At 55.5% G+C, this 23674-nt stretch overlaps 1 protein-coding gene across 2 annotated transcripts; it reads right to left on the bottom strand.

Moving 5' to 3' along the window:
- Positions 1–255: 255 nt before the first annotated feature.
- Positions 256–23327, bottom strand: RAB35 (RAB35, member RAS oncogene family). Of its 2 annotated transcripts, XM_030938855.1 has the most exons (6): positions 23084–23327; positions 14205–14255; positions 9616–9739; positions 4185–4309; positions 3964–4088; positions 256–2542 (listed from the first exon to the last, which is right to left on the bottom strand). In XM_030938855.1, the coding sequence occupies exons 1-6, from the start codon at positions 23133–23135 to the stop codon at positions 2414–2416; spliced, it is 606 nt and encodes a 201-aa protein (XP_030794715.1). In that variant the 5' UTR covers positions 23136–23327; the 3' UTR covers positions 256–2413. The 2 variants fall into 2 exon arrangements, with proteins under 2 accessions (XP_030794715.1, XP_030794716.1); XM_030938856.1 differs by lacking the exon at positions 3964–4088 and having other exon boundaries at positions 2439–2542.
- Positions 23328–23674: the final 347 nt, after the last annotated feature.

Here is a 23674-nt window from a genome sequence, read left to right as displayed (position 1 = left end):
GGGCATGTGGAGGATAAACATGGAGCTTCCCCTGGCATCTTACCACATGTGCTCCCAGTCCAACTAGGGGGGAACTCAACCCTGGACCACCTGTTCATGGAGAAAATGGACCTGGCTTCTGGAAGTGTCCCAGGGCCTCGACAGGCTCCTGTGCAAGGCTTAGGCCAAGAACAGGGACGAGCTGGACACAGTGAGTGGGAAGAAGCCAAGCCCACTCAGCACATCGCAGGAGGGAGAGCAAACAGATCCTGGAAGAAAATTTGGCAGCTTGAACCTTTATTTTTAGTATTTTTTTAAAAAGCATAATTAGAAACTTTCAATACAGAAATACTCCTAGCAAACCATTTAAAAGTGGTGTTTGTTTGACAGGAATTTCACATCAGGTCCACTAGGACATCGGTCCAGCCCTGAGTCCCCACCCCCACCCCATAACCCCCCATTCATGCGTGTAACAGTGGGACAGGCACACTGTCATGACCAAAATCACCCCAACACCTGGGGCTGATGTCCAGCTGCCAGAAGCCATGGGGGCTTCTAGCCTGGGCTGGAAGCTCCCAGGGAGCTCCCCCCCCCCCTTATTGCTTGAATTTGCAAGCACACCCTTGCTGGCCTCACCTGATCGCTCAGAGGCCAGCATGCCCCCCACCCAACGGCACAGGAGCCCCAAGCACCGTGCATCCTCACAGGGCCCATGGCCAACCAGGACAGTCCCAAGGACAGAGACCCTGCTTCTGCTCCTGCTGCCCCCACCGACCAGATGAGGCTGCCTGCTGGTCAGCCCTGCAGCCCCCTCCACAGCACCTTCCTTCCCAGGCCCACGGGGCTCCCCCACCCCATCCTGTGGCTCCAAAGGGAAGGCCTGTCCCAGAACCACCGGCCTTTGGCAGTTTGGGCAAGTGGAGAGACGGGTGAGAAGAAACCCCGTTTTTATTGATTAAAAATCCATCCACAGTGCTAACACAGAAACTGCAGTGTGATCTGTGATGTGATTGTCCAATCAGGGCTCTCCCTGGAAATCGCCTAGGAAAGGAAATCTAAGGAAACACATCCTGGTGTTGAACTCAGTTCTTCCCAGGTCACTTGATCCCTGTAGGGGGAGGGGAATGAGGTGTCCGGGCTGGGGGCAGGGGAGCAGTCATCAAGCGCAGATGATCGACCCTGGTTTTTCTCCAGGGGACTGAGGCGTGTCAAAACTGGCCGCCCCAGCCATTCCTTCCCACCCACCAGGAAATCCTCTTGCTACCTTTGTCCTGACAAAGGTTAGGACAGTGACCAAGGCCTGTCCACGGTCCCAGCCCAGAGGCCCCAGGCATGCACTCCCCACAGGTGCCTGAGGCTGCAGCATAGACTCCTGACCTCCAGTGGGAGGCAACTCGGACAAGGGTGGGAGGCCCCTTCTCCGTTCCCACCAAGAAAAGCCAAAGAGCCCAGCCCCACAATGGCAGGAAGCCATTCATTTTTTTCTAAAAACAGTGGACACAAAGTGGGCTGGCCTCAACTTTTGCTGCTGTGCCAATCAAACCTCAGGGAAAGAAAGTAATTGTGAGGAATTTAATTCACTTGATTTGGCTTCATTTTCTTGATCTGTTAAAATAATGCTCCCATAGCCCCCCTGCCAGCCCCATCTCTGCACGAACCTACCCCGACCTTTCTGTTGGAACTGAAAACTGTTGATAGAAATGAGAAGCCATGGCTCCCCTGGGTTTGGAGCTCAGAGGCATCTAAAAGGCAGGACAAGAAATCTGCTGGCCAAAGGGCAAGACTGGCCACCTCTGTGGAACTGCAGGGCCTGCGTCGAGACCGGGTTCCCCAGCTCCCAGAATGGCTGTGGGCACAGAACAGGGAGGGAAGGGAGCTGGCGCAGGCCCCGGAGAAGGGGCCAAGACCCTGCGTGCCGGGGACAGAAGCTGACAGCCTGTCGGAGAGAATGAGCAACGTGGAGCCCACTCCACTGGCACAGGCTGGCCGAAGACGCAGCTAGAACGTGACACCGTCTCCACAGGACGGTGCTTGCAGTAAGATGGGCTGGGGAGGGGCGCGGGGAAGAGTCCGTTGCAGCAGGCTGGCACCAAGGAGGCAAAAGCCAGAGCAGGACGTGGTGTGCGGCCGGATAGAGCAATATACACTATGTACAGACTCTGCGAATCAGTCCGCTCGGCGGGCAGCGTCCTCGCCAGGTCCAGGTGCCTTGGCCGGGGAGAAGGGGGCACCAATAGGGAAGGGTGGGCTGGTCCAACACCTTCTTGGCACTCGAGGGCGGGGGAGGAAGTGCCGATGGCACCTCCCGATACAAAAACATGGAGAGAATTCTTTAAATAACGGCACGAAACTGAGACTGTCCCCCGAGGAACCTCCACGGGCCTCGGGCTGGGGGAGGGAGCGCAGTGCAGTCTCTGCAGTGGACTGGGCGCCATTAGCAGCAGCGTTTCTTTCGTTTACTATTCTTCGTGAGCTTCACCACATCGTTCTGTTGTTGCTGCTGCTGTTTTGCCAGGTTGTCTTTCTTTGCTCGGAGGACCAGCTCCGTGATGCAGTTGAACATCTGTGGAGAGGAGAGGGGAAGGGCCAGCCTCAGACCTGGCCAGGAGGCCCCTGCTGGCCTGCATGGCCGCCTCCCCGCCTTCCGGGGCCAGCTGTTTCTACCTGGGTCTTTCTACCTGGAATTTTTGGCATGTATGTCTCCAAAGCCTATTCCAGAAGGAGGTGGTGAATTATTTTATTTAAAGATCAAAAAGGAACAGCATTGCTAAAACCCCACCTCTACAAAAAAATACAAAAATTAGCCAGGAGTGGTGGTGCACACTGTAGTCCCAGCTACTTGAGAGGCTGAGGTGGAAGATCACTTGAGCCCAGGAGATCAAGACTACAGTGGGCTGTGAACACACCACTGTACCCCAACCTGGATGGCAGTTAGGACACTGACTCAACAAATAAGTAAGTCTGAAAAAAGGAACACCATCAGAGGCCCGTGAGCTGTGTGGACTTGGGGAAGTCAAACTCACAGGGGTTTTCCAGTCCTTCTTTTATATAGAGAGACCAACCCCTTTCCTTCAGCTGGAATCTTTTTTTTTTTTTTTGAGACAGAGTCTCGCTCTGTCGCCCAGGCTGGAGTGCAATAGCGCAATCTTGGCTCACTGCAAACTCCGCCTCCCTGGTTCACAGCATTCTTCTGCCTCAGCCTCCCAAGTAGCTGGGACTACAGATGCCCGGCTAATTATTTTGTATTTTTAGTAGACATGGGGTTTCACTGTGTTAGCCAGGATGGCCTCGATCTCCTGACCTCGTGATCCACCCACTTAGGCCTCCCAAAGTGCTGGGATTACAGGCGTGCGCCACCACGCCTGGCCCAGCTGGAGTCTCATGACACGACAGATGAAAGTGCCCCTGCTGTTCATGGACATAGGTGACCCGCGGTCTGCCCGCTCCACGCCACCTCATGGCATGAGTGAAGTCACCGCCCAAGGTCATACCAGCCTTGCCCACAGGGCCAGGTGGATAGGCCAGCATCAGGACACCAGCCTGACTTACAAAGGAGCCTGTGCTCCCTGCCACTGTGTGGTCCATTTGCCCTGAAGCAGTGGGATCCTCAACTTCCCACAGGCCTCTGGGCTCCACACACCACATGGTGGCCAACGAGGCAGAGGACTGGAGTGGAGGCTATGCTTGCCTCTGCTGTGGGACAGAGGCTCACTCAGTCTCTGACTAGCTGGGTGGTGGTCCTTGAGTGACTTCAACACTTGGAGCCTCAGTTTCCCTATTTGAAATGTGGGAATAATTGTACCTACCTCAGAGGACTGTTGTGCTATCAACTAAGATCGTTAAAGGGCCTGGCACACAGTAGGCACTCAATAAATGGCAGTTTCTATGACATTTTCTTTCGGTCATTTAGATGCCTCAAGCAGGTCAGCAGCAGGGAGAAGACGGTCACAGGTGTGTGGCAGAGCCAGTGGCCCAGGGCCTCACCTCTTCCACGTTGACATTCTCCTTGGCGCTGGTCTCAAACAACTGGATGCCCATCTGCCCGGCAAATTTGTAGGCATCTTCTGTCTCCACCACCTTCCGCTCAGGGTCGTCATTCTTATTACCCACTTCAAAGCAAGGCAGAGTCAGTGCCGCCCTGAGGGGCGGAGCCGGCTGCCCCCTCCCCCACCCCACCCTCACCCCAGCCCTGGGTGCAGCCTCACCTAATATTCGGCACACATCATCACAGTTCTGGTTGATTTCGTGAAGCCACCGCTTGACGTTGACGAATGACTCGGCACTGGTAACGTCGTAAACCACAATGACCCCGTGGGTCCCCCGATAATACCTGCAGGGCCAGAGTGTGCAGCAGCATGTCAACCCCGGCAGGAGTCGCCCCCTTGCCAGAACCCGCCTGCCCCCATTAGGGCAGTGACTGGAAAAGGTGAGGGACTCTCACTTGGCCTCGGCAGACGCCCGAGCCACGCCAGGCCAGCAGGAGAGGCCACTGCGGCAGCACTAGCTCCCCCTGCCTCCCTGGAGCACCAGGAGGGCGGGAGGACCAGCCCCTGGGCAGCAGAGCAGGTCTGAGGAGTCCCCTCGTGCTGCTGAGAGTCTGCTACGGGCTTGAAACATCTTTGAAGTTCTTGCTTTATTTTGGGAACTCAGGCAGTTTTTGTATTTGACATCATGTTATCACTGTCTTTGAACATTCAAAAAAAATCTTTTCTCCTCAAACCTGTTTTAGAGGAACGCCTTTCCAAGAAGCCACACCATCATGATGCCCTGGCGAAGTCTGTGTCCCTCCCCCGGGGCAGGTAGGCCCCTCCCTTCCTGCTACTCTTGGCTTATCTGTGCAGGTGGCAGGAAAAGTGTGGAAGCCACACAAGCATCCAGGGATGGCTAGGGAGAGGTGTCCAGCAAAGCCATCACCCAAACATGCAGAGCCCAGGGTTAGCCAGGAAGACCAGAAGGAAGGGGACGCCCAATTCTCCTCTCCAGACCCCAGGGCCCCATTCATCCCAATGGCACAGGAGGACATCAATCCCCGGGGGAGGAGGGGACCACAGCCTCCGCCTCTCCACTTCCCCGAGAGCTGTCACAGAGCCAGAGGCCAGGCAGCAGCCCCACCCCACACTGTGCAATCAGCCAGAGCTGTCCCTCTGTCCCCTCTCCCCAAAGCCACAGGGACCTCCACCCCAGGGCTCCTCAGGACACCACACAGACAAACCATGAGTGGACAGGCTGCTTCCTCCAGGTCTTCTGGCTGCCACCTGCCCCAGCCCTAATTACCTCCACCCCCATGAGGTTCATGGGGACAGCCCAAGCCCCAGTTCAGGAACAGCCCAAGTCAGCACAGGCTGAGCAAGAATGAGGTGGCCAGGCTGGTGGCTGCGGCTCCGTTCCTGTCCACCTGCCCAGCAGCTCTCCGGCCAATGCTTCACATCTGAGGCCTGATCCAAGGACAAAAGCCCACCCCTGGCTCCATCTCTGAAAGGCTAGAGGGCGCCTGCATTCACCCTGCCACACCTCGCAGCTTCAACAATTACGGAGGGCGCCTGCATTCACCCTGCCACACTTCGCAGCTTCAACAATTACGGCGCGCAGGTGGCTGGTCCTTAGCTGGGGCGGTCACGAGGGAGAAAGGAGCTAAGCATTCCCCCAGGGGCGGGGAGCAGTAAACAGTCGGTATCAGTTCTTCAGCATCATCAATATGCCTTCAAGGACAATCTGTGGTCCCAGACAGAGGTGGTGGAAGGAAACCCAGAGGCAGCTTGGGGGCAGCCCTGAGCATCTTCCCTGAGGCTGTGGAGCTGGAGGAGCTCCTGCCCAGGCCTGGGGCAAAGCCCAACCTGCCCCTGCCCCTGCCCCTGCCCCATCCTTGCTCCACCCTCAACACGACCGCTGGGATCTCTTCCCAGGGCTTCATTGTGCCCACAGTTTTGCTTCCAGGGCAGCATCGCTCCTTGGCTTTGGGGTAGCTGTCTTGGCACTGAGCCCAAGAACTAGCTCTGGCCTTGGCAGCTGCTGCTGAGAGCGCCGGGTCAGCACACAGCACGGCGTGTCAGACGCCTTCCAGAGTGAGGGCGCGCCAGAGCCACAGGAACAGGCGACTGAAGCCCAAGGAGTGGATGGCTCTGCACTCTCCTTTGCTGAAGATGATCAGAGATGCCAAGAAACGCCTACAACCATGGCCCCGGCACAGAGTTCCCGCGGCTCCCTGGATGCCTCCACTTCATCTGGGGCCCAGGACAGGGGCTTTATGTAAAAGCAGAGAATTTGGGGATGAAGTCAGGGGCTCAGAGCTCTGGTGAGGAGGAACCAGAGCACCGAGGCTTCCCATGGCCACCAGGAATCGCCTTCACTCATGGGGACTCTGCTCTAGGCCAGGCACAGAGCTGGGGGCTTGGGATCCATGACCTTATTAATCTCCGCAGCCACCTGATCCAGCAGACCTCAGGTTGGCCATGTGACCAGCGAGGACGTAAGGCTGAGTGCGGCGGCCAGCTGGAAGTCCTGGCGCTCAGGGCTGACTCCCAGGCCCAATGCCAGGGCCTTGCCTGCCTTGCCACTTCTCCCCTCCCCTCCACCCCACCCGCACCTCTCAGGGCCGGCAAACCTCAGCTTCTGAGAGCAAGAACTCAAGAGGGGGTGACCACAGGGCTCTTTCTCGCCAGGCTAACAGGATGCGGTTTCGGTTTCTCTTTGAATGCCCTGCATTGGAAAAAGTCACGCTACTGCATCCTGACTGCCCCATTCCTGAAAACTCCTCATCTCCCCAAAACTCCTTCCTTCTTTGCCAGTGACCATTAAAGGGCGTCGAGACTTCCACGGGCCCCTCAGTGCGCCCTGCTGGGCCTCCTGCCTCATGAGGGCCCGAGCGGGACTCCAAGATAGAGCTACCTCTCTGCTTCCCCAGACAGGTGGGACTTCATCTGGGGCCCAGCAGCTGCCCACAGGCTGCCCCTTCCCAAGACCCCTGGGAAAAACCCATGTTGCTCCCAAGAAGCCGAGTGACTCCTCCCCGCCTCCCCACAGATGGAGGAACCAGTTCACCCTCTTCGCGCCCTGCCCAGCCTGGAAAGCAGCTGACTGCGTAGGGCAGGGAGGGGCTGTGGCTCCTCCTGCTGAAAGAGCCTCGGACCCCCCCGGCCCCCCTGCCCTGCCCAGGGTTTCATTCCTCATGGCCACGGGCCTCCAAACCTCTGCTGCCCTGACCTCCACCTGGTTTGAAGGCACAGGATGGGGCGGGAAAGCAGGGGTACCACCTGCCCAGCTGGTGCAGAGCCTCGGCAGCCTCAGGGCCAACCCTGAGTGCCACCAACCCCCGCCCCTGAGTTAGGAGGCTTCTTCCTCCCTGGGCCTGTTTTCCTGTCCATAAAATGGAGATAGTCACAGGTATCTGTACCGGGATTAACCGAAATGAAGCAGCTGAAATCCTAGCGACAGGCCCAACCCAGAGCAAGGATGCGAGAGGTCGGCACCCAGACCAGCCCTGGCCAGAGCATGAGGGCTTGTCTCGCCTGGGTCTGCGCTGCCCAAAGCACGGATGCCAGCCCTGCCCCAGCGTCCTCTGCAGGTTCTCACTGGCAGCTGCCAAGACAGGCAGGCCACAGAGCCCTCGCTCACCGGACTCATCAATAGTCAACACACAGCACCACACCCGGGCGACCCCAGGACTGGGAGGTCCCAGGGATTCGGGGCATCACGGGCCGCAGCACAAATGCGCTCAGCATAGGGTGACCCCAGTGACAAGCCCTCCGCCTCGACTCCAGCCCCAGGAGCTGCTTGCCCAGTGCACCTGTCCCTTCTCCAGCAGCCCTGCTCTCCCCCACACTCCCAGCCACCCATGGGGTGCTGCACCCCACACTTCCCACCCTCGGGAGATGCCGAGGGGTACAGGGTGGGCAGCCAGCCTGGGGAGTACCCAGCTTTCATGCTGTGGGGAGGGAGGGGACCGCTGGCCGGGACTTCCTCATTCGCCTTCCTGAGGTCACTTCCAGAAGAGCTGCTCGAGAGAGCCGAGGAGGTGTCTGTGGAGCCAGACAGCCGCCCCTCACTCTTCACAGGCTACTGTGTGGAGCACAGGCTCGGCCGCTGGGAGGGACCCCTCCAGGGCACCCTCTGTCAAATGGGATGACAGCAGCACCGAGCACACGGAGCTGCCAGACACCAAACCCCGGCCACACACGCTGACGGCTGCGGCAGGGCACCCGGCACCCTCCACATGGAAGCCAGTCCCAGAGGCAGTCCCTCCAGGAAACGAGCGCAGAGAGCTTCGGCAACTTGCCTAAGGACACACAGTCCAACAGCTCCAAATCGGTCCCTTCAGACCCCGCTTTCCCAAAACCTGCTCCACTAACAACCCAGTAACCAGGAGCTGCTCCGAAGGACACTGCCTGTCTGCGCTGGAGCCCAGCTTTCCCCTGGCCTGTAGCTTAGCCACAACGGCGGGCAACTGGTGGGTGGCCGGATTTCCCAGGAACAGCTTTAAGGGGAGGGAGGGCCTGCTGACATGCACCAGTGTTCCTCTCTGGACAGCATCACCTCCAAGGTATCAGGGTGGGTGACAGGAGCCTGCACAGGACAACTCCAGCTGCCATAACTGACACCTACCAAGAGGAACTGTCAGTGACTAAGTCCTGGGCGGGCAGGGCACTTTGCAACCCCCTAGTGAGGCAAACGCTATTCTGCTCCCTCTGTAAGGTGACGGCGCAGTGGGCTGGAGGGTCAGCTGACTCTCCAAGGAAACAGAACATGGCCACTGTCCGGCCATCCGGCCAGACTCCAGCCAGGGTGCTCAGCGACTCCCCCTACAGCATTCCCCTCACACCTTCAGGACCGGGAAGGGTGCAACCAAACGCCATCTACTACAGCCAACAACAGGCTCACTTCCCGACAGCCTCAGGGACCCTCAGTGACATTTCCACCATGCAGGCACCAGTCACTCAACCGTGTCCACAGGTCAGTGATCTGGGTTGGGTGGGAGTGGGCGGCCACAGGTCAGTGGTGCAGGTTGGGTGGGAGTGGGCAGGCACAGGTCAGTGGCGTGGGTTGGGTGGGAGTGGCGTGGGTTCGGTGGGAGGGGGCGGGCACAGGTCAGTGGCATGGGTTGGGTGGGAGGGGGCGGGCACTGGTCAGTGATGCGGGTTGGGTGGGAGTGGGCGGGCACAGGTCAGTGGCGCGGGTGGGGTGGGAGTGGGCGGGCACAGGTCAGTGGCGTGGGTGGGGTGGGAGTGGGCGGGCACAGGTCAGTGGCGTGGGTTGGGTGGGAGTGGCGCGGGTTCGGTGGGAGGGGGCGGGCACAGGTCAGTGGCGTGGGTTGGGTGGGAGGGGGCGGGCACTGGTCAGTGATGCGGGTTGGGTGGGAGTGGGCGGGCACAGGTCAGTGGCGCGGGTGGGGTGGGAGTGGGCGGGCACAGGTCAGTGGCGCGGGTGGGGTGGGAGTGGGCAGGCACAGGTCAGTGATGCAGGTTGGGTGGGAGTGGGCGGGCATAGGTCAGTGATAGGTGTTGGGTGGGAGGGGGCGGGCACACGTCAGTGGCGCGGGTTGGGTGGGAGTGGGCGGGCATAGGTCAGTGATAGGTGTTGGGTGGGAGGGGGTGGGCACACGTCAGTGGCGCGGGTTGGGTGGGACTGGGCGGGCGGACTCACGTGGAGGTGATGGTGCGGAAGCGCTCCTGCCCCGCTGTGTCCCAGATCTGCAGCTTCACCTTCTCCCCATTGATCTCCACGGTCCGGATCTTGAAATCCACTCCGATCGTGGTGATGTAGCTGCCTGCACACACAGGGCAGTTAACCAGGCCCGACGAGGTATCCTCCCAGGCCCCGAGCCCCACACTGCACACAACGCACCCCCAGGCTCCCCCACTCTCCCAACTCATTACATGTGCCTGGCACATTCTAGGTCCCAGGGACACAGCCCTGAACATCCTTGTTCACAAGGTCCCTCCACACACAAGTGAAGGAGGGAGACAGGATGCAAGGAAACAAACAAAAGGGACAATTTCCAAGAGTGAATAGTGACACATAGGAAATAACATGGGATGGGACTGGTGGGAGCAGGACAGGCTCCTTTAGAGTGGCTAGGTGGGGACACACCAGCTGTGTCTGAGAATGGTAGAACTACGGGCACTCTGGGTTTTTCTTTTCAATTCAAAAAAATTTTAGGGCCCTCAAAATTCACTTCAAAACACACAAATAAGTCATGAGCTGCAGTCCGAAAACCACTGCTCTAGGCAGGGGAGATAGTAGCAAAAACAGCCGTGGGTGGGGGGTGGTCACGTGAGCGCAAGCCCACGGCCCAAGGCAGGCAGAATGTGGTGAGGCCAGATCTTGGACCCGTGTGCCACTTCCAAGAACATGGACTTTCTCTCATGTGTGCTGGGGAGGCACCAAACGGTTTTGATCAGGGGCATGAGCTCCTGCATTTTAAATGGCTCTCTTGCAGCATCTGTGGGAAACATGGTTTTTTTTGGGGGGTGGGGACAGCATCTCATTCTGTCACCCAGGCTGGAGTGAAGTGGGATTGCACCCTTAGCCCTCCCCAGGGTCTGATGATCCTCCCACCTCAGCCTGCCGAGTAGCTGGGGTTACAGGCACACGCCACCACGCCCAGCTAATTTTTGTATTTTTAGTAGAGGTGGGGTTTCACCATGTTGCCCAGGCTGGTCTCGAACTCCTGACCTCAAGTGATCCACCTGTCTCAGCCTCTCAAAGTGCTGGGATTACAGGCACAAGCCACTGCGCCTGGTCTGAAAGATGGATTTGAGGAGAATTTCTAGCTGGTGTAATTGTCCAGTCCAGTCTTCCAAAGCCTGACACTAGGAAGAACACAGCTTATCACTCCATTTGGGGCTTACACTGTAACAGTGCAGGAGACACACACACACACACACACACACACACACACACACACAATTATGTGAAATGTGGCAAGGGCGTAGGAAAGGTCAAATTCCAAGGTGGGGTGGGGAACAAGGCAGGCTTCAGGGAGGACGTCACATCTGGGCCTAGCTGAAGAACAGGTAAGACTTCAAAGGCTGAGATTAGGTGGGGGAACAACATCCCACTCAAAAGCAAATAGCTGAGGACAACATGCAACCAGAACACATTCAGAAAACCAGCTGGCACCCAGGCTCTTCCAGCCAGGGGAATGCCAAGGAGTGCGGCCCACCGCCTAGCACAGTTAGGCTCTCCAGAAACAGCTGGTGGCTAACGAACCAGCAAGCCAAAGAACAAAAGAATGACCAGGGGGTAGGAGGAAGCCAGAAAGGTGAACTGAAAACAGACTACGAGCACAGTGGTCCTCAGTGGTCCTCAGCCGGAATGACTGTCCCTCCAAAGGACACTCAGCAATGTCTGGAGGCATTTTTAGTTGTCATAGCAGGAGGAGGGGAAGTGTTGCTGGCATTTAGTGGGTGGAGGCCAAGGATGCTGCTCAATATCCTTCAACACGCAGGATAGCCCCACAACAAAAATCACAGGGCCCAGGCCGGGTGCGGTGGCTCACGCCTGTAATCCGAGCACTTCGGGAGGCCGAGGCGGGCGGATCACGAGGTCAGGAGATCGAGACCATCCTGGCTAACACGGTGAAACTCCGTCTCTATTAAAAATACAAAAAACTAGCCGGGCGAGGTGGTGGGCGCCTATAGTCCCAGCTACTCGGGAGGCTGAGGCAGGAGAATGGCGTGAACCTGGGAGGCGGAGCTTGCAGTGAGCCGAGATCACGCCACTGTACTCTAGCCTGGGCGACAGAGCGAGACTCCGTCTCAAAAAAAAAAATCACAGTGCCCAAAGAGTCAACACTGTCCAAGTGAAGAAATTTTACTGTAAACTCTGTGCAGGTAAGAGGGGCCACTGAAGTTTTTAAACAGAGAAAAGACCCTGCCAGACACACACATGAGCTGTTCAGGGTGGGTAGGGGTTGCCGTAATGCTTCCAGGTAGAACCAACAGTAAACTGAGATGCTGGTAGTAGAAATGGAAAGGTGGGAAGAGATTACAACAATGAGTAGTCCAAGCATTGAACACTGATTGGGATGGGAAGGGAGGGGGCCATTACGGAGGAAAATGAACATTTTTCAACACAATTAGAGGCTGTTAATCAGCTATCATTCTTGAACAGAAGGTTAACAGCCAGTCGCAACAAATAGCTGGTATTTATTGAACACTTAGTACAAGGCACTGCAACCTGTACTATCTCAGGTAATCCTATAACAACCCCATGGGGAAAGGCCCATTATGATTTCTACTTTACACATGAACTGGCTCAAGGTCACACAGAGAAGCCATCTCCTTCCAACACCACACCGACAGTGAGACTGCAGGGCCAGTATCAAGGAAACAAAGGGGGCAAAACCCACTTCTCCACCAAGACAGACATCAGCTATGGAATCACTTTCTTTTTTTTTTTTTTTTTTTTATTTTTTATACGGAGTCTCGCTCTGTCGCCAGGCTGGAATGCTGTGGCACGATCTCGGCTCACTGAAACCTCCGACTCCCTGGTTCAAGAGATTCTCCTGCCTCAGCCTCCTGAGCAGCTGGGACTACAGGCACGCACCACCACGCCTGGCTAATTTCTTTTTTTTAATTTTTAGTAAAGACAGAGTTTCACCATATTGGCCAGGATGGTCTCAATCTCCTGACCTCGTGATCCACCCGGCTCAGGCTCCCAAAGTGCTGGGATTATAGGCGTGAGCCACCGCACCCGGCCAATGGAATCACTTTCTAAAGGCAGCCCAGCCATGTCAGAGGGAATTCTCCACAAGATAATCAGAGATGCCAACTCCACCCAAAGGTTCATCTGTAATGAACCTGATTTTTTTGTTTGTTTTTTGAGATGGAGTCTCGCTCTGTCACTCAGCTTGGAGTGCAGTGGCACAATCTCAGCTCACTGCAACCCCCCCCTCCCAGGTTCAAGCAACTCTCCTGCCTCAGCCTCCCGAGTCGCTATGATTACAGGCGTGTACCACCACGCCCAGCTAATTTTTGTATTTTTAGTAGAGATGGGGTTTCACCATGTTGGTCAGGCTGGTCTCGAACTCCTGACCTCATGATCCACCCGCCTCGGCCTCCCAAAGTGCTGGGATTACAGGCGTGAGCCACCACGCCCAGCTGAACCGATGTATTTCACAAACAAAAATGTGTTCAATCTTACCAGTGATTAGGGAAATACAAATATAAACAAGTTAGCCCTTTTTGCCTATCAGCTCAGCAAGAATGAAGACAGCTACTAAGATCCAGCATTGATCAGGGTTGACAAGGGGCACTTTCCACCCTTCGGTGGGACTGTGGATTAAATGACTTCAGCTTCTTTGAAAAGCAGTTTGGCAGTACCTGTGAAAATTCTCAGTGCATACACCCTGTAAGCCAGTAACCCCACTTCTACAGAAGTGCACAATAAATATCAGCCGGGCGCAGTGGCTCACGCCTGTAAGCCCAGCACTTTGGGAGGCCGAGGTGGGTGGATCACCTGAGGTCAGGCATTCGAGACCAGCCTGACCAACATGGTGAAATCCCATCTCTATTAAAAATACAAAAATTAGCCAGGTGTGGTGGCGGGCACCTGTAGTCCCAACTACTCGGGAGGCTGAGACAGGAGAATTGTTTGAACCCAGGAGGTGGAGGTTGCAGTGAGCTGAAATCGCACCATTGCACTCCAGCCTGGGTGACAGAGCGTGACTCCATCTCAGAAAAAAAAAAAAAAAAAAAAAAAAGAATAAGTATCGCCTATATCCCAAGTAGCTAACCATCACTGAAAACACAACCAGAAGCCAGGCACGAAGTAAGAGCAGCGTCAGTGCACCATGTGGTGCATCGAAGCACAGAAAGCCCCACCACACTCAAATGAGCCACAAAGGCTACATGTGGAGCGCAGACAGAAATCGGAAAGACACACGCTGACCACAGGCTGCCAGGGAGGCACAGGGGGCAGGAGAAGAGACTGTATCCTGGGTGGCACCATAGATGCTGTTATGGGAATCTTCCTGTTTGGACCCTGGGTGGGAAAATCATGGCCCAGCCAAAGGGTTTTGGTGAGCAGGTGCATTCGACAGACCACAGAGGCTTCTGACAGAAGTGCCACAAGGTCCTAAGCCCCCCTCCATCTTCTTCCCTCCTCTGGCAACCAGAATGAGACAGTTCCCAACATCAGGCAGAGGCAACTGTGTTCCAGTGCCAGGGAGGGGATGTCAACAAACAAACAAAAACGACACCCCAGCAGCACTGCAGGGGAGGACTCACCTGAGAAAGTGTTGTCTGCAAAACGCAACAGTAAACTACTCTTGCCCACACCTGCAAGAGAGAAAGCACTGTGATGAGGGGGGCAGGTGGGTCCCCTCCCTCCAGCCCCGGCCCTTCTTCCGGGAGAGGATGCCTCAGTACCAATTCTTTTTTTTTTTCTTTTTTTTTTTTTTTTTTGAGACGGAGTCTTGCTCCGTCGCCCGGGCTGGAGTGCAGTGGCCGGATCTCAGCTCACTGCAAGCTCCGCCTCCTGGGTTTACGCCATTCTCCTGCCTCAGCCTCCGGAGTAGCTGGGACTACAGGCGCCCGCCACCTCGCCCGGCTAGTTTTTTTGTATTTTTAGTAGAGACGGGGTTTCACCGTGTTAGCCAGGATGGTCTCAATCTCCTGACCTCGTGATCCGCCCGTCTCGGCCTCCCAACGTGCTGCGATTACAGGCTTGAGCCACCGCGCCCGTCCTTTTTTTTTTTTTTTTGAGATAGAGTCTTGCTCTCTCGCCCAGGCTGGAGTGCAGTGGCCGGATCTCAGCTCACTGCAAGCTCCGCCTCCCGGGTATACGTCATTCTCCTGCCTCAGCCTCCTGAGTAGCTGGGACTACAGGCGCCCGCCACCTCGCCCGGCTAGTTTTTTGTATTTTTTAGTAGAGACCTCAGTACCAATTCTTAAGAAGCTTAGTGGGACCCAGCTCACTTCTCAATGCTCTTTCCACCTCCCTGAGCGGCCGCACACCAAGAACATCTCTTCCACTGGATCCCTGACCTTTTCCTTCGTCCTTGTGTAAGACAAGCTGTTCCCAAATCCCCTGAGGGAAAAATGAGAAAGGGACTGGTGCCCAGGTCCTGGGCTGAGGGCTGGCCCAAAGGGAGATGCTAGACGACAAAGCAGAATGAAGGTCAACCACACGAAACAGCCCCCAAGTCCGTCTACAACACAGTCCCTAGAAAAGTGCACAGCATGTTAGGGCACATCAGTTAGGGAGCCGCCCAAAATGCAGAGCTGTGGAGCATGAAAGCACCCTTGAGATCATCAGTGCTAGCTTGCAGGTGAGGAAACCAAGGCCCACATAGCTAGAACTTAATGGCCACCATCTTTCTGGCTGATGTCCCCACCGCCAGGGCTGGGGTGAGGGCTGGTGGAGTGGAGGGTCTGTCTTATATCCATCAGCACAGCAGCCCACATGTGCTCAGACCATGCACCAGCCACAGCAGCTCCTGGCTACTTAGAGCACAAACAGATACACATCTGGCCTCCCCCACTTTTTTTGGTAAAGAAATGGGGTTTCATTCAGTCACTCAGGCTGGAGTGCGATGGTGCAATCATGTCTCCCTGCAGCCTCCAACTCCTAGGCTCAAGTGATCCTCCAGCCTCAGCCTCCTGAGTAGCTGGGACCACATATGCACACCACCATGCCCAGCTAATTTTTTTTATTTTTAGTAGGGGCAGAGTCTTGCTATGTTGCCCAGGCTTATTTTTTTTTTAACTTTTGTAGAGACGAGGTCTTGCTATGTTGCCCAAGTTGGTCTCAAACTTCTGGCCTCAAGCAACCCTCTCGCCTGGGCCTCCTGAAGTGCTGGGATTACAGGCATGAGCCATGGTGCCCGGACCTCTCCCCTTGACTTCAACTCACAGTGCTTTCAGCCTGCCAAGTGCACCTGTTCCGTGTCCTCCTATCCTGTCCCCAATCTTCAGTACCCCTGAGGCCAGCCAGGTTAACTGACCACAAAGAATTCACAGGCATCGGGCTATGTGTGTGGTGAGCCCTTGGATGCCTCTTTGGTGATAATTCTGGCCACATCTCTTGAGATGAGGAAGCCCAGGCCCAGAGTGGCCGGCCTAAGTGCCTCTGCAAGCAGCCAGAAAGCTGAGATCCGCATCCAGGCCAGAATCCTCCAGAGTAGTAACACTCCTCCCAGCACACACTGCTGGGAGCCTTGCATCTGGTTCAGGAGGGGGAAAAATGACCTGCGGGGGCTCCTACATCTCACTCCTGTTAGATTTTTAATGAAAATGCCATAACAGCTATGAAACCCCCTGACACAAAGTGCAGATTTGAGCCAAGGTGTATATTCGTGGGAGAAACCCACAGCATTTTTTTTTTTTTTTTGAGAGGCAGGGTCTTACTCTGTTTCTCAGGCTGGAGTGCAGTTGTGTGATCGTAATTCACTCTAACCTTGACATCTCCAAGTACCTAGGACTACAGGCGCGCGCCGCCACACGCAGCAAACTTTTTACACATTTTTTGTAGAGATGGTCTCTCACTACGTTGCCCAGGCTGGTCTCAAACTCCTGGCCTCAAGCAATCTGCCTGCTTCCGCCTCCCAAGGTGCTGGGCCAACAGGCCTGAGCCACTGCATTTGGCCCCACAACTTTTAATAGATTCTCAAGAAGGGCACTGCCTCCACCCCCACTCTGCCAAGTAATCAAAGTGGCAAACCACTGTTGCAGCTATATTTCCCTAAGTCTAACCCCAGCGTCCTCTCTGGGAAATCCTCTAAAGATCCCTTTCTGGGAGCTTCTCCTGGTGAGGGAGCTGCCCCGGGATGCCCAGAAGAACTTGTTTCACTGAGTAAGCCTGAGTCTTACTTTCCTAAAGACAGGCCAGGGTGAGGCTCTCCTGGGCAGGCAGATGCTGCTCAGCCCCGGGCCTGCAGCACTCATGCTCAGGGCCACTTCCTCCTTGCTCCGCAGTGAGGCTTCCTGCTGAGCCCAAGGAGAGCCCGAGTCCCCGGCTGGGTCCTTCACGGCACTGTGCCCAACACCAGCACCCCACTGGCCTCACCGCCTCCTCTGCTTCCTCCTGGAGCCTTCTGGGTCCAGCTTACTCAGCTAAAAGCTTGAATCTGAGAGTTTCTCTAGGACAGAGCCCTCTCCTCACCCACCCTGTGCATTCACAGTGCTGTGAGCCAGGCCCAGCACTTAGTAGGTGCCAACCAAACACTGCTTAATGAATTTCTGCCTAAACAAACGCCCGCCACACTGATAGCTCTGCTATCTAGCGCTACCACTGCAACACAGCAGGCGCCTAAGCAGGGGTTTCCAAACTTCTGCAGGGCAGCAGAATCCTTTTCTTCATCCAAGCTTTACCCAAATCCCATGTCTAAAACAGCTCTCTCTGCAACGACACAGCAGTATCCCCTCCAGCTTGGCCTCTCCAGGTCCCCACACACTGTCCCCAGGTGTCTCAGCAGGGCAGTTAAAAGCCACCAGGTTGGCCAGGTGCAGTGGCTCACGCCTGTAATCCCAGCACTTTGGGAGGCCGAGGTTGGCCGATCACGAGGTCAAGAGATCGAGACCATCCTGGCCAACATGGTGAACACCCCATCTCTACTAAAAATACAAAAATTAGCCGGGGGTGGTGGCATGCACCTGTAGTCCCAGCTACTCGGGAGGCTGAGGCAGGAGAATTGCTTGAACCCAGGAGGCGGAGGTTGCAGTGAGCCGAGATAGCGCCACTGCACTCCAGACTGGTGTCAGAGTGAGACTCTGTCTCAAAAAAAAAAGGAAAAAAAATTGGGAGGCCGAGGCAGGCAGATCACGAGGTCAGGAGTTCCAGACCAGCCTGACTAATATGATGAAACTCCATCACTACTAAAAATACAAAAATTAGCCAGGTGTGGTGGCGCACGCCTGTAATCCCAGCTACTCAGGAGGCTGACGCAGGAGAACTGCTTGAACCCAGGAGGCGGAGGTGTCAGTGAACTGAGATCCAGCCACTGCACTCCAGTATGGGCAACAGAGCCAGACTCCATCTCAAAAAAAAAAAAGCCACTAGGCTGCAGAAAGACCACAACCATCACCACATTATCTGCTGCTTTGGACCTGACATCAACCTCTCACACTGCTCTCCCTTTGAGAGGAACAGAAACCCATCCCAAGAAATGCTACCTCCTAAATATTCCTGAAAGAGGCTTTCTCGGAAATACAAGCTGCAGCCATTACCCCACACCACCAGTGTCAGGGCAGAGGCAGAGGGCACCTGTCAACCTTCACCATAGCCATCATGAGGCTGCCCAAGGGCCACATCAGTGTGACCCCAACCAGTCCGGCCTGTCATTCTTTTTCTTTTTTTTTTTGAGATGGAGTCTCACTCTGTCGCCCAGGCTGGAGTACAGTGGCACGATCTTGGCTGCAACCTCTACCTCCCAGATTCAAGCGATTCTCCTGCCTCAGCCTCCCGAGTAGCTGGGATTCCACGCGCCCGCCATCACGCCCAGCTAATTTTTTGTATTGTTAGTAGAGACAGGGTTTCACCACATTGGCCAAGCTGGTCTCGAGCTCCTGACCTCAAGTAATCTGCCTGCCTCGGCCTCCCAAAGTGCTGGGATTATAGAAGCGAGCCACTGCGCCCAGTCTTTTACCCCTGGCTGCTGTCTGGTCCCCACCACGCAAGCCACACACACGTCTTCCCTTCCCCCTGCTCCTGCATGGGTTCTGGCCCCTCACTCCTGCCGGCTTCAGTTCCACCTCTTGAAGAGCCCTAGACCTTTCAGTGAAGTGTTCTTTATTTTTTTTGAAACAGGGACTTGCTCTGTTGCTCAGGCTAAAGTGCAGCAGCATGATCACAGCTCACTGCAGTCTCAACCTCCCAGACTCAAGAGATCCTCCCACCTCAGCCTCCCAAGTAGCTGAGATCACAGGCGTGCATCACCATGCCCTGCTAATTTTCTTATTTTTTGTTGAGATAAGGCCTCCCCGTGTTGCCCAGGATGGTCTCAGACTCCTGGCCTCAAGCGATCCTCCACGTTGGCCTCCCAATGTGCTGGGATAGGCCGGGCGCGGTGGCTCAAGCCTGTAATCCCAGCACTTTGGGAGGCCGAGACGGGCGGATCACAAGGTCAGGAGATTGAGACCATCCTGGCTAACCCGGTGAAACCCCGTCTCTGCTAAAAAATACAAAAAACTAGCCGGGCGAGGGGGCGGGCGCCTGTAGTCCCAGCTACTCGGTAGGCTGAGGCAGGAGAATGGCGTAAACCCAGGAGGTGGAGCTTGCAGTGAGCTGAGATCCGGCCACTGCACTCCAGCTTGGGCCACAGAGCGAGACTCCGAATCAAAAAAAGAAAAAAAAAAAAGTGCTGGGATTACAGGTGTGAACCACCATGCCTGGACTTTTTTTTTTTTTTTTTTTTTTTTGAGACAGTGTCTCACTCTGTCACCCAGGCTGGAGTGCAGCTGTGTGATCCTAACTCCCTGTAACTTTGAACTCCTGGGTTAAAACAATCTTCCTGTCTCAGCCTCCCATGTAGCTGGGACTATAGACATGCACCACCATGCCCAACTGATTTTTTTTTTTTTTTTAAGAGATGGGGTCTCATGCCAGGTGCGGTGGCTCAAGCCTGTAATCCCAGCACTTTGGGAGGCCGAGACGGGCGGATCACGAGGTCAGGAGATCGAGACCATCCTGGCTAACACGGTGAAACCCCGTCTCTACTAAAAAATACAAAAAAACTAGCCGGGCGAGGTGGCGGGCACCTGTTGTCCCAGCTACTTGGGAGGCTGAGGCAGGAGAATGGCGTAAACCCAGGAGGCAGAGCTTGTAGGGAGCTGAGATCCGGCCACTGCACTCCAGCCTGGGCCACAGAGCGAGACTCCGTCTCAAAAAAAAAAAAAAAAAAAAAAAAAAAAGACATGGGGTCTCACTATCGCTATGTTGTTCTCACTATGGTCTTGAGTTCAAGAGTTCCTCCCACCTCATCCTCCCAAAGCACTGGGATGAGCTACTGTCCCCAGCCATGTTCTCAATTTTAATCCTGCCTCAGCAACTACCTCACTGTATAACCTCACGCAAGTCACACCCTCTCTCTGAGTCTCAGTTTACTCATCTGTCAAGTGAAGGGCTAACTCCATCTCCTAATGAGGATGGCTGGCCTGAGGGATGCAGACGAAATGCTGTTACAAATCAAAGCCAGTGTCATAGAGTGTAAGGCAAAGTATAGAAAATACAGAACTGGCCGGGCGCGGTGGCTCACGTCTGTAATCCCAGCACTTTGGGAGGCTGAGGCGGGCGGATCACGAGGTCAGGAGATCGAGACTATCCTGACTAACACGGTGAAACCCGGTCTCTACTCTAGCCTGGGTGACAAAGCGAGACTCCATCTCAAAAAAAAAAAGAGAAAAGTAAAGAAAATACAGAACCTCCGGCATAACGAAGGGATGCAGAGGTCGAGGGAATCCATTGCAGAAGCACCCACAATGTGCAGAGTGGGCAGAACTCTAGATTTATGAAGAAACCAGCATTCATGGAGGGCCTATTGTTTGCCAGCCCTGAAACAAGCTGCTCGCACATGTATTAGCACTGAGGTGCAGTAGCTCCCAGCTTTGCCCCTGCTGAGTTGTGTGATTTGGGGCAAGTAAGTCACCTCCTCTGAGCCTCAGTTTCCTTTTTTTAAAGAGAGAGTTTCATTTTTGTCGCCCAGGCTGGAGTACAATGGTGCGATCTTGGTTCACTGCAACTTCTGCCTACCAGGTTCAAGTGATTCTCCCACCTCAGTCTCCCAAGTAGCTGGGATTACAGGCACATTCCACCATGCCCCACTACTTTTGTATTTTTGGTAGAGACGAGGTTTCATCATGTTGCCCAAGTTGTTCTCAAACTCCTGACTTCAGGTGATCCGCCGGCCTCAGCCTCCCAAAGTGCTGGGATTACAGGAGTGAACCACCATGCCGGGCCTTAAGCCTTAGTTTCCTTATTTGACAAACCACACAGGCCGCGGGTGAGAATAAGCGTCTGTGAAATCGTTCGATATATCTTAAGGAGGCATTCACAGAAGGAGCCCAGTTCAGGAGTGTGTGATGTCAGTCTCTGTGCTCAGCTGCCAAACCTTAGTCTGGACTTCCATGGCTACCATCTCCCAGCTTTGAGTATCTCAATGTCGGGAGAAATCAAAGAGCACAGTGTCTATCTCCACTGCACAACCTACACTACATGGCTGACCTAGGAGCTAGACCACATCAGTCTCGACCCAATGAGTCTTCTCCCACACCTGACTTTGGAGAGAAAAATCCATTCCTCACAAAAAAAGTACTGTGAGAAAGCGGGCCAGACCCATCCCCTGGGCTTTATAGAGGAGAAGAGCCAAAAAGCTGCATCTTCCTGCTGAGTTTAGGCTTTTCACAGTTGGGTATCAACGCAGAGGTCCAAGACGTCTTGCAGAGGGATAAAGGCTCCTGACCACGGCAGGCTGACTGTCACTCCAAAAAGACAGAAATGGCCCCAGTGCCAGTCCCTCAGAACCCAGGCCAGCGCTGTAAGGAAATCATGTAAAGGAAGAAGCCTCAAGACCCTGAAGAATGCCAAAGGCCATCTCCAAGAGAACATTCCACAGTTTGCCTGATTTCCTTTCATTCAAACCATAACCAATCAGTCCTCCACCTTTCTACCTCTTTCCCCAACCTCAGTTAATCTTCTATCTCCCTGGTTAGCCCCCAACTTTCCCCCTTACCTCTCCCCTCCTCCAGCAACCACGGAAACCTCAGTCATCCTTCACCTGATCCAAACCACCAACCACATCTCCATCCAGCTTTGCAAGTGAGGCCAAAACCACCCACTTCCCTGACCCTGCTCTGACATTGCTATCCAACACTCCTACATCCCAAGTCTCACCGCTCACTTGATTTGATCCCCTTTCCTTAACAGTCCATGGGCTCTACCATGAGCCTGGCCTCTGCTTCCAATCACAAGACATCCTCCCCACACTCAGCTCAGGTCTGGTCTACAAACTGAGCATGCTCCCAAGACTCTTTCATGAACATCATATAACCCCAGCATCTCAGCTTCGCTCCCATAAACCTTCTGGGGCCTGCCTCCCTGACCTCTTGGTCACTCCATAAACCTGCTCACCTGCCACACTCCAAACAGCTCTAAAACCCTCCATATTTTCCCAGAAACCAGTCTACCTTTTCGAAGCACACTTAATATTCATTCATTCATTCTGCAAATATGTCTTAAGCACTTACTGGGTGCCAGGCACTGTTCTAGGCACTGGAGCTAGAGCAGTGATCAGGGCTAGGAGCCCTCAAGCAGTGTGTGAGTGTGTGTGTGTGTCCAAAGCACTTTTATAATTTTGGCTGTTCCATCCCCAGGACCCCTCTGTATATAGTAGTGTAACAGCAAACAGAGACAACTCACTATGTGCCAGGAGCTGTGCGCCACACTGCACAATCTCACTTAATACCTCAACTCCATAAGGCAGATCCAACTATCATTCCATTTTGCAGATGAGGAAACTGAACCATGCAGAGATATAATAATTCAGCGGGAATGTGCCAGGCCCTGTGCAAAGCCCTTTATCCGACTTACCTCATTTAAAACTCACGACAATCCCATGAGGCAGGTTCTGAGAACGTCCTCATTTTAGACGGGAAGAAACTGACGCTTACAAAGGATACTGATGATAATGACAATTGTGAACATTTACTTAGAGCTTACTTGACCGAGTAGGGCGCTAAGCACTTTTCCTACTTTATCCCATCGAATCCTCACACCACCCAGCAAGGCACGTCCCCACTTCTCAGATGAGAGAACTGAGGCTCAGGACGCCGAAGCAACTTGCCCAAGGTCAGCGCGCGGCAGGTGGTAGTGCTGAGACTCGAACCCACGTCTCTCCAACTCCAGCGATCGCGCGACTTGACCAAGGTCACACGTGAGGCACGGGCAGGCGCGATGACTGGACCCGGCGCGCTCGGCCCCTCCGCCCCTCCGCCCCAACCTCCCCTCGGCGCTGCCCGGAGCCCCTCGGCGCACCCCTGGGGCCCAGACCGCCGGGCTGCCCCGCCCGCCCACCCCGCGCGGGCCGGCACCTCCCCGCCCGCCCGCCACCCCGAGGCCCCCGCGGGCCGCGCCCGGCAGGGCCCGCGCCGCCTCCGGCCGCTGCGGCCCTCACCGCTGTCGCCGATGATGAGCAGCTTGAAGAGGTGGTCGTAGTCCCGGGCCATGGCGGGCGGGGGTGGTGCGCGAGGGCGGGCGGGGTCGGTACTGGCCTCGCGATCCGCAGCTCCCTCCGGGCTGCTCCGGCAGCGGTGGATCCACTTCCCGAACAAACAGCCGGAACTGACAGAAACACCTCCCTCCGCTCCCCCTCCTCCTCCTCCTCAGCAGCCGCCGCTGCTACCACCACCTCCCTCCTTCCCGCCCCGCCCCACCACTGCGCAGGCGCAGCGTCTGGCACCGCCTTGCGCAGCCGCAGCCCGAGCCAGCCGCGCCCTCGCCGCGCACGCGCCCCGCGCACGCGCCCTGACGGAGTCTTGGCGAGCGCGGGCCCGTCTTCCTCGCGTCTCCTCCGGGAGCTTCGCCGCCGCTGCCCTCGGCGCTGAGAGCTTGCGGAGCCGTGCTGTTGTCGAGTCCCAGCTGAAAGAAGCCCAAGGTGCCGGAGAAGCCCGGTCGTGGACGTTCTCGCTCCCTCATCTTCGAGACCCGCACGCCCTACGAAGAGGAAATGACAGGCACGCCGTGACCGTGGGGCGGTGCTCGCGCG

The sequence above is a fragment of the Rhinopithecus roxellana genome, chromosome 10 (assembly GCF_007565055.1).
Source record: "Rhinopithecus roxellana isolate Shanxi Qingling chromosome 10, ASM756505v1, whole genome shotgun sequence".
NCBI classification, from domain to species: domain Eukaryota; kingdom Metazoa; phylum Chordata; class Mammalia; order Primates; family Cercopithecidae; genus Rhinopithecus; species Rhinopithecus roxellana.
Note: the sequence above shows the minus strand (reverse complement) of the source record. Positions and strands in the feature narration are given on the sequence as shown.

Excerpts from the sequence above, each read along its gene's own strand:
- RAB35 (XM_030938855.1), bottom strand. The coding sequence starts at position 23,135 with ATGGCCCGGGACTACGACCACCTCTTCAAGCTGCTCATCATCGGCGAC. Across the intron at positions 9,740-14,204 it reads TGCAGACAACACTTTCTCAG|GCAGCTACATCACCACGATC; the intron begins GTGAGTCCTCCC and ends CTGTGTGTGCAG. Across the intron at positions 4,089-4,184 it reads TGATGTGTGCCGAATATTAG|TGGGTAATAAGAATGACGAC; the intron begins GTGAGGCTGCAC and ends CTTGCTTTGAAG.